The 10,505-nt window shown below is 41.0% G+C and overlaps 1 protein-coding gene across 1 annotated transcript in view; it reads left to right on the top strand.

The window, feature by feature from the left end:
• Nucleotides 1–4,283: 4,283 nt before the first annotated feature.
• The window catches only part of LOC112265572 (mediator of RNA polymerase II transcription subunit 13-like), a 33,891-nt gene continuing 27,669 nt past the window's right edge, over nt 4,284–10,505 (top strand). The window contains exons 1-3 of the mRNA XM_024442990.2: nt 4,284–4,988; nt 6,270–6,504; nt 7,344–7,512. Coding sequence (XP_024298758.1) covers nt 4,923–4,988; nt 6,270–6,504; nt 7,344–7,512 — 470 coding nt within the window. The 5' untranslated portion in view covers nt 4,284–4,922. The remainder of the gene's footprint in view (nt 4,989–6,269; nt 6,505–7,343; nt 7,513–10,505) is intronic.

Here is a 10,505-nt window from a genome sequence, read left to right as displayed (position 1 = left end):
ATCAACAACCTCATGTATAAATTAGTGGAAAAATCTCTGCTTCTGTCCTATAAACCAGCAGTACCCAAACTGAGAGCCAGACTGGGTGGCTGCTGCCAACTTCGGTGAAAATACATTTCTCATACTGGGGCTGCTGCCATGTGGTGGTAAGTGGTACTGCATGACTAGATGCACTTGTTTGGATTTTGCCTCCCAAAAATTAACTAGGCAAGTCAGTTAAGAAGAAATGATTTTTTGCAGAACGACAGATTTTTACCTTGTTAGCTCGGGGATTAGATCTAGCAACCTTTCGGTTACTTGCCCAATGCTCTAACCACCAACCTACGTGCCGCCCCTAAAAACAATGATACTGATAGCGTTTAGTCTCATAATGAACCATATATTTGGATTGCTGTCATACCTTGTCCATAGACTGCTTACAGGGTAAGGAAACAAATGTGATTTTGTAATGTATCCCTTTAAATATGAGGTATAATACTCCCCAGAAATCTGGATCAAAAGAACGGGGAACAGTTTGGTCAAAATGCATTGCGTGCAAGACTGGTCTTCGCACCAATGTTCATGTTTATATACAGTACCAGTCAAATATTTGTACACACCAACTCATTCAAGGGTTTTTCTTTATTTTTACTATTTTCTATATTGTAGAATAATAGTGAAGAGAACACATACAATTGAAGTCGTAAGTTTACATACACCTTAGACAAAAACATTTCAACTCAGTTTTTCACAATTCCTGACATTAAAAATTCCCTGTCTTAGGTCAGTTAGGATCCCCACTTTATTTTAAGAATGTGAAATGTCAGAATAATAGTAGAGAGAATTATTTATTTCAGCTTTTATTTCTTTCATCACATCCCCAGTGGGTCAGAAGTTTACATACACTCAATTAGTGTTTGGTAGCATTGCCTTTAAATTGTTAAACTTGGGTCCAACGTTTCGGGTAGCCTTCCACAAGCTTCCCAAAATAAGTTGGGTGAATTTTGGCCCATTCCTCCTGACAGAGCTGGTGTAACTGAGTCAGGTTTGTAGGCCTCCTTGCTCGCACATGCTTTTTCAGTTCTGCCCACTAATGTTCTATAGGATTGAGGTCAGGGTTTTGTGATGGCCACTCCAATACCTTGACTTTGTTGTCCTTAAGACATTTTGCCACAACTTTGTAAATATGCTTGTGGTCATTGTCCATTTGTAAGACCCATTTGTGACCAAGATTTAACTTCCTGACTGATGTCTTGAGCTGTTGCTTCAATATATCCACATAATCTTGCTCCTCATGACGCCATCTATTTTGTGAAGTGCACCAGTCCCTCCTGCAGATAAGCACCCCCACAACATGATGCTGCCACCCCCGTGCTTTACGTTTGGCAAACCATAGTCTGGCTTTTTTGATGGTGGTTTTGGAGCAGTGGCTTCTTCCTTGCTGAGAGGCCTTTCAGGTTATGTCGATATAGGGCTCCATTTTCTGTGGATATAGATACTTTGTACCTATTTCCTCCAGCATCTTCACAAGGTCCTTTGCTGTTGTTCTGGGATTGATTTGCACTTTTCGCACCAAAGAACGCGTCTCCTTCCTGAGCGGTATGACAGCTGCGTGGTCCCATGGTGTTTATACTCGCTTACTACTGTTTGTACAGATGAATGTGGTACCGTCAGGTATTTGGAAATTGTTCCCAATGATGAACCAGACTTGTGAAAGTCTACATTTTTTTCTGAGGTCTTGGCAGATTTTCATTTATTTTCCCATAATGTCAAGCAAAGAGGCACTGAGTTTCAAGATAGGCCTTGAAATACATCCACAGGTACACCTCTAATTGACTCAAATCATGTCAATTAGCCTATCTGAAGCTTCTAAAGCCATGACATAATTTTTGGGAATTTTCCAAGCTGTTTAAAGGCACAGTCAACTTAGTGCATGTAAACCTCTGACCCACTGGAATTGTGATACAGTGAAATAATCTGTCTGTAAACAATTGTTGGAAAAATTACTTGTGTCATGCACAAAGTAGATGTCCTAACCGACTTGCCAAAACTATAGTTCGTTAACAAGAAATTTGTGGAGTGGTTGAAAAATGAGTTTTAATGACTCCAACCTAAGTGTATTTAAACTTCTGACTTCAACGGTATATATATGTATACAGTGGGGCAAAAAAGTATTTAGTCAGCCACCAATTGTGCAAGTTCTCCCACTTAAAAAGATGAGAGAGGCCTGTAATTTTCACCATGGGTACACTTCAACTATGACAGACAAAATGAGAAGGGAAAAAATCCAGAAAATCACAATGTAGGATTTTTCATGAATTTATTTGCAAATTATGGTGGAAAATAAGTATTTGGTCATATATCAAAAAGTGTAGGTCAAATAGCCCTTGCAGAGCTTGGAGGTGAGTTTTGTATCATCGTCCTGTTGAAAAACAAATGATAGTCCCACTAAGTGCAAACCAGATGGTTTTGCTGCAGAATGCTGTGTTAGCCATGCTGGTTAAGTGTGCCTTGAATTCTAAATACATCAGTGTCACCAGCAATGCACCATCACACCTCCTCCATGCTTCAGGGTGGGAACCACACATGCGAAGATAATCCGTTCACCTACTCTGCATCTCACAAAGACACGGTGGTTGGATCCAAAAATCTCCCATTTGGATTTCCACCATTCTAATGTCCATTGCTCATGTTTCTTGTCCCAAGCAAGTCTCTTCTTATTATTGGTGTCCTTTAGTAGTGGTTTCTTTGCAGAAATTTGACCATGAAGGCCTGATTCATGCAGTCTCCTTTGAACAGTTGATGTTGAGATGTGTCTGTTACTTGAACTCTGTGAAGCATTTATTTGGGCTGCAATTTCTGAGGCTGGTAACTCTAATGAACGTATACTCTGCAGCAGAGGTAACTCTGGGTCTTCCTTTCCTGTGGCGTTCCCCATGAGAGCCAGTTTCATCATAGCACTTGATGGTTCTTGCGACTACATTTGAAGAAACTTTCAAAGTTATTGAAATGTTCTGTATTGACTGACCTTCATGTATTAAAGTAATGATGGACTGTCGTTTCATTTTGCCTATTTGAGCTGTTCTTGCCATATGGACTTGGTCTTTTACCAAATAGGGCACCCCTACCTTGTCACAACACAATTGATTGTCTCAAACCCATTATGAAGGAAAGGAATTCAACAAATGAGGTTTTAACAAGTCACACCTGTTAATTGAAATGCATTCCAGGTGACTACCTCATGAAGCTGGTTGAGAGAATACCAAGAGTGTGCAAAGCTGTCATCAAGGCGAAGGGTGGCTACTAGAATCTCAAATATAAGATATATTTTGATTTGTTTAACACTTTTTTGGTGACATGATTCCATGTGTTATTTCATAGTTTTGATGTTTTCACTATTATTCTACAATGTAGAAAATAGTTTTAAAAAAATAAAGAAAAACCATTGAATGACTAGGTGTGTCCAAACTTTTGACTGGTACTGTACATTGGATGCAAGAGTTTCACTCGTGACAAACATAAAATAATCAACAAGGGTGCTTTCTGTCACTCTACACCTGAAATTGTATGGGGAGTATTTCAGAAATGTATTCTGATAGCTGTAACAGAAATCTCCAAAATAATGTGAATTAATACATCTATTTGTAGACACTAGAGTGCCCTGGAAATTAAACATTATACCCTCATGTCATCGGCTGGAGTTGAAAGTGTGCCACACTTCTGTCAGAGCTCCCCCAAACAGCTGTGTATGTTTGAGATATGATTCCCCCTCCTTTACCTCTATTTACCCTTTTCTCTAATAAAGAACAGGGAAAACTTGCAAAAATGCAAACATTTAGTAAAACTGTCCTATTGTGCCCTGTTTTGTTGACATATTGTGCAGTAGTTCTGTCTTTTTATTTAACTAGGCAAGTCCGTTCAGAACAGATTCTTATTTACAATGACAGCCTAGGAACAGTGGGTTAATTTTACTGCCTTGTCTAGGGGCAGAACGACAGATTTGTACCTTGTCAGCTCAGGAATTCGATCAAGCAACCTTTCGGTTACTGGCCCAACGCTCTAACCACTTGGCTACCTGAGGAGGATTACCTGTGATTGACTGACTGGGACCAGGATGAGAGGTTCCGTTTTTTGTACTATTTCCATTAGATTATGGCTGGCTGGAGCCTGAAAGCATAATGATCATTATAGGATGAGTTGGCTTGATACAAAGATGTCATTGGTTTGATCAGTAAACACAGTTACGAGCTATCAGTTATAGTGTGACCCCCCCCCCCCATTGCCACAAATTGGCCAATGGGAGTTGGGAGGCAGAGTTGTCCTCTTGGCCGCCATTAAAGAATTCAATCCTTGAATTCAAATGGCAACCTGCAGGACCCGAGAATCAGTAAACGCAAATGCTTACCCTTACTGGACATTTACATCATGATGTCAGTATTTTAGTGAAAGTTTTGATAGTTTTATCGGATTCCGGCGACTATGGGGAATATAAGGGTGGTGTTAGCTAACTGTTTTATTTAGTCGGACTTTGCTATGTTAGCTAGATAGCTTAACTCGGGGAGGGGAGCGTTTCTTTGCTCTGAACTTGTTTTAGATTACATCACTTCATGGTGAAGCTGTGGTATGGTTCGTGTAGATATTTTAGTTAACGTATTATGAAGTAAAGTAAGAAAACGGACTCTAAGTGGGGGTTGATGAATTTGTTAGCGTAGAAAGCTAACTAGCTAGTTGTGCTAGCTGGCTATTAAGACAGCGAGACTGTTTAGCAAGCAAGAAGCTAGCATAGTGGCTAGGCATCAACCGGTTGTATAAATAACTAGCAAGTTAGCCTCTTAGTTTTCTGGGTTAGTTGACTAAATACTCGATATCCAGATCAAATAACTTAGCTGAATATTGCTCTTCTCGGTAACTGAGACGATGGATTGTTCAACCACGCTGTGAGAATGAGTTCATGTTTTGTACCAAACGGGGCCAGTTTAGAGGACTGCCACTCCAACCTATTTTGCCTGGTGAGTGATTAAACTATGTTGGCATGCTAACGTTAGCTAGCTCAAACTGAGGCCATAAAGCCATTTTGGCTAGGCAGACAGCAAGCTAAACCGCTTGACTGCAGCTGACTGGAGGCGTCAAGGCCTGTTCTAGATTACTGTCTAATGAAATTTTGCAAGTGACTTAACTGTAGTTCGCTAACATTAATACTTTTTGATACGATGTTAGTTTATAGCAATTGAAGTACACCAGATTCAACTACATTCTTACTTAGCTAGCAATCATTTCGCTAACTAGCTAATGTTGGCTAACTGGCATGCAATGTTCAGGTTATTTTGTGAGGTTGTCTGTCATTGTGAGATGTTAATGATTCTTCTTCACCTCATTACCATTAGCTATATATTTGATTTCAATTTCTTCTATCCAACTAACTATTTCTTAGCAAATAGTCATAGTGTACATTAGCGTTTGTTTACAACTTGATGCTTGGTTAGTTAGTTATGGCTAACTTTTTAGGCCAACAATATGAGTCAGCCTATGACTAGGTCTACAGTATTGTTTTCTTCAGTGAGCATTCCTATCACCAGTGCTGTCAACTACAACTCATGAAGCTAGTGAGTTGCACACTTCCTCATTGTAGTGTGATGTGGTACTCCCTTATGGATAGAACTTTCAACATGGTACTAAGACAAGTGTACCTTATATCAACTATAGGCCAATAGTTTTAGTGATTCTGAAACTGTATATTTTATTAACTAGGATATAAGAAATGTCTTGTCATATTTTGAATTGATTCTATATTCTTGTTCTAGAAAATGTCACATAGCATTCAAAGCTATTCTATATTGAATATTCTAGGTAATAACCATTGGCCCTAAATACTTTGATAGAAATGGGTTTCCCACCCTTTGAACCCTAAAGACTAATGATTTGGAAGATTAGGTTGCACACAAAGGAACAACTGCATCCTTTCCATTTTGTATTTGGGGGTACTTCACACTGGTTAGATAAAGCAGCTGTTAAAGTTGTCCCAGGAGTTAGGCTACTACTGCACTGCTTTACATTCAGCCGGCTTGCCTCTTGTCTCTGGGCAAATCCCAAATGGACCCTACGTACTTTCAGAGATCTTGCAAGGAATATGGTGAAACTTCCATCGAGCCTATCAGAGGGCAAGGTAGAGCGATTACCATATTAGTTGCACCTGTGAAATCCTCTCAGATCTCTACAAGTGCATAGGTTCTAGTGTCCATTTGGGATTGGACCTCTGTCTCAGCTCTCTCTTTTCTCACCCCATCCCCCAGGCTGACCTGACTGGGATAAAATGGCGACGTTTTGTGTGGCAGGGGCCCACCTCCTCGCCCATCCTCTTTCCCGTGACAGAGGAAGACCCCATCCTGTGCAGCTTCAGCCGGTGCCTGGCGGCCGATGTGCTAAGTGTGTGGCGGAGGCACCACACCCCGGGCCGCCGTGAGCTCTGGCTCTTCTGGTGGGGGGACGACCCCAGCTTCGCCGAACTCATCCACCACGATCTGTCAAGTAAGGGCAAGCCTCTGCTACGGGAAGGTTATGTTTGTGGCTCACATGGCGTTGGAGTTAGGATAAACTCTGACTTTTGGAGAGAGGCTGCCAGAGTCATTCAAGGCACTGCTCAGATGAGTTGTCCAGTAGTCCACAGCCTGATGCACTTCAATGACTACCTGCATCTTTCACTACCAAAAGATGCGAGTAGTTTACATGTCGGGCCTACAGTTTTAAGGTCTACTTGTTGTTGGGGGGGGTTGCACACCATGACACTGGTCAGCTGAAAGCCTAAATCATAATAGCTGCTTTTTCATTGGAGTTGCAGCTCCTGTTACAGTAGTTAGCTGCCTACAGGGTGAAGCTAAGTGGCTGTCTGGTGGCTAGATCTTATAGTCCTTGCCACTGATAAAACAAAGTGAACATTTTTGTTTAGTATCTATCCTACACTAGTCAGGTGAAATTACCTTTTGTATCCCCACCACCCGTCAAACTGTTGCAACAGTTCATTATGGAAGCTTAAAGGGAAACTCCACTCAAATTATCTTTTGGATATAATGCATCATGATTGTGTGGGTGGTGACACTTTGCTTCTTGAATGTCCATGAAAGCTACACAGTTTGACTGCTGTTTTTTAGTGGATTTTTCCTTTAACATATTATTTCCATAGTTGCATAATGTGTTGAGTTTCATCGTAAACATTGGCAGATAGTTGAAAATTCCTATTCAATCTTGTTTGAACCCATAACAAATGGCAACACCACCAATCCTTTTAGTTCTTGTTTACAGTTTAAAGTTGTGATGTTGATGGAGCATTCAGCAGCTATTTGACTGTCTTTGCTCTCTCCCTGGCTCAGGTGAAGAGGAAGGCGAGTGGGAGAGTGGGTTGTCCTACGAGTGCCGCACACTCCTGTTCAAAGCTGTACACAACCTGCTGGAGCGTTGCCTCATGAACCGTAGCTTTGTCCGTATTGGCAAGTGGTTTGTCAAGCCCTATGAGAAGGATGAGAAGCCCATCAGTAAGAGGTAAGAGTCCCCATATTAACCCTCTTCTGTAACCAGTGTATTGATATCTTCATCAGTTTTGCAGAGTGCTCTGGTGACTTTCTAATACATTTCTACAGCAGTTCAACCAGGCATCCTGATCCAGTGTAATTCCTTATTGGTTTTAGTAATGTATTGCACTGGATTAAAAACATCTGCCAAGAATAGTAAATTGGTTGGCCACAAATGTAGGCCTATAGTAAATTGAGTGAATGCCAATGGAAGGTGTTATTGACGTGCATTAATGTCTTGTGTGAAATTCAGCCATTTCTGACATGCTGAACACACTGCTCTTGTTACAAAATAAATGTACACGTTATTCGACTATTTCATCCAAACTGCTCGCGTCATTGAGTGTCTCCATAGCCAGGCTCTAAAATATAACTTTGTTCTATTTTGACGCGCTGCAAGCACCGCCTCTCCATTCTCATCCTTGTTTTTTTGGATCATATACCTATGTGGGTGATTGAAAGATGAAATGTGGTCCACAGTCCAGTTGGTGGTGGTAATGCACCTTATATGGCGGTTGGCAACCAAAGGAGGAGCGATAACTAGAAACTAACTAGGTTTAACCTTTTATCTGTGGAATAATTGTCGGAGAAGAGGACCTTGTGCTTTTCATGTAAAATAACCCAATGTTTATATCCCAGGACAAATTAGCTAGCAACACCTGAATTGCAATGCATGTTTCATGTGTTTCGACCTGTCCCCAAATGAGTATAGTTGGTTCTTGGTTCGTTTTGATATTTCAACCTGCGTGTCCTGATCGCATCTGGTGTGGATGGACAAAATCAACATTTGTGCGATGGCGGACCCACGCGCATGCCTGATCTTGTCAGCATGTGAAATGTGATAGTTTTCCTTTTAGTTGATGTTCGGGCATGTGCTTTGTAACACACAAGGCCATGGAAATGTACACACTTTGTCAGTGACTCCCTATCTGATGCTTTTGTCTCTTATGATTTATTCTTGAAATAAACCCTGAGGTTCGTTGGATTGATAGATTCATTGAAATCCCCCTAGGACACTTGGCTCTTCAAAGGCAGCATATGTTTAGTAGCCATTCACACTTCAGTATCCTTTTCTGTTAATAGCTCTGCTGGATTACTTCTTGGATGTCTGGAGAGTTTCCTGTTGTCCGTAGATAGTATTTTAGTGGGGGCAGGTGAATGTATGCTTGTTCACGTGAGTCAGCCCTGCACAGATTCTGATCTATAAATTACCTCAGATTCCAGACAACTACTACACTGCCATTAGATAATTTGGGAACATTAGGGAATCTATGTGGTGCCTTTTCTCAGGCTGAACAAGCAGCAGATACTTATTTTCTGCTGCTGTGAGTAGACATGCATACTGTATTAATTTTTGCCCTGTTATGCGTCAGCATGCTTTAGTTTTCCTGGCGGCTAGGCTGACCAAACGAGTGTGCTCGCATGAGCCTTTAAAAGACTGTAGCTTGAAAAACAAGAAAAAAGCACCAATAGTACTGTTTGTCAATTTGAGACGCTGTAGCAAGTATACACTTCCTCAAAATAGTCAGAATTATTCAAATAAATCTGTCATTCATTCTGAGGTTTTTGCAGAGAATATCTTAGTCGAGCAATTTTACATCTAAGATGTTTGGTACAGTATTTCTCAATGAAAACAATGTGCGGGAAAACAAACAAATACTTAATTGAACAATCCCTACTGTTGACCAAACCTAGATAAAGGGGCATAGACATTGGCTTGCGCCCTACATTTTTTTTTTGCCTTAACAGCTTATGTAGTCATAATATATGCAAGAACTCTTCGGCTGGGAAGCATGCAGGCGCCTTTAAGTGAAATGACATCACAGTTTTGGCTTCCCCCTGCACTCAAATGGGGCCTGGGGGAATCCTGGAGAGCCCTAATGGGCTAATTTGCGCCCTGCCTGTTTCGCTTGCCCTGCTAATTCAAGCAGTGCATGATCACTGGGGTGTTAAGCTGTCATAGTGTGTTTACGGGTGTGAAGTGTGTGAGAATTGGCCACAATGTTCAGGATGAAGAGCTCTACAAGTGGGTGTTGAAGAAGAGCAGTGCCTCCTTGGACTTGGTGAAAATGAGTTGGTGTGTGAGTGAGATTCAGCGGTCTCACTGTCACCTATACTCTGTCTGGTCTTTGGAAAAATGCTGAGTCTGCATTATGGTTTTACACAAACCTTGTCAACGGGAACTATTTTGGTGTTTAGCCCGCTTGGCTGTGCAGCCACTAGTGAGGAAATAAAGCCTTGTTTCAACATTTCAATTTTATAATAGTCTGTTATTTTTTAACTAGGTGATCACATTTTGGTCTATAGGTGTCTTGGAGGATCACTTTTAACTGAAACTAAAATAATCTGTCTGTTGTCCATGCTGGTTGAAGGCCAGGCCTCAATGACCATTTTCCTCACAGTAAGCAGCCATTGTGACCTGGAAGTAGGTTTTAATGGCATATAAGACAGTATGTGAGTAGAGCGGAGCGTGCCTAGGAGCGCTCTTTTCACCAGCTCAGGGCATGCCCACCCCAGCATGCATTTGTAGTCTACTTGCATGCATTTGTAGTCTACCTTGCTATATCCCCTTGCTTTAGCCACTGTCTTGGAGTTAGCTAAATATTTTCATAAAGAAACCAATAAAGCACACAAGTGCTAAATCAGGGTGACTTACAAAGATGAGTACCAAGGGAGGGAGTGTGGTGATTGTAGTGTCCACAACTAAATAATCATTGTGGAATCTGAAGACAGATATCCCAAAAGCAAGATACTTATTCTGTGCACATGCTAAAAGAAAGGAATGTGGTGGGTAGATAACTGAGTCATAACTAAGTGTATCATTGTAGGAAAGTATTTATAAACTAAAAATCAGATCTCTTAAAAGTTTCCTTAATTTCCGTTGTATTATTTATAGAATAGGCCATAATTGATTTTGGCCCAATAGGCCTGGCATATTTCCCCATTCAAGGAGCTTTCTGTTTT

The sequence above is a fragment of the Oncorhynchus tshawytscha genome, linkage group LG13, assembly GCF_018296145.1.
Source record: "Oncorhynchus tshawytscha isolate Ot180627B linkage group LG13, Otsh_v2.0, whole genome shotgun sequence".
Classification (NCBI taxonomy): Eukaryota; Metazoa; Chordata; class Actinopteri; order Salmoniformes; family Salmonidae; genus Oncorhynchus; species Oncorhynchus tshawytscha.
This window is presented reverse-complemented; position numbering and strand designations above follow the sequence as displayed.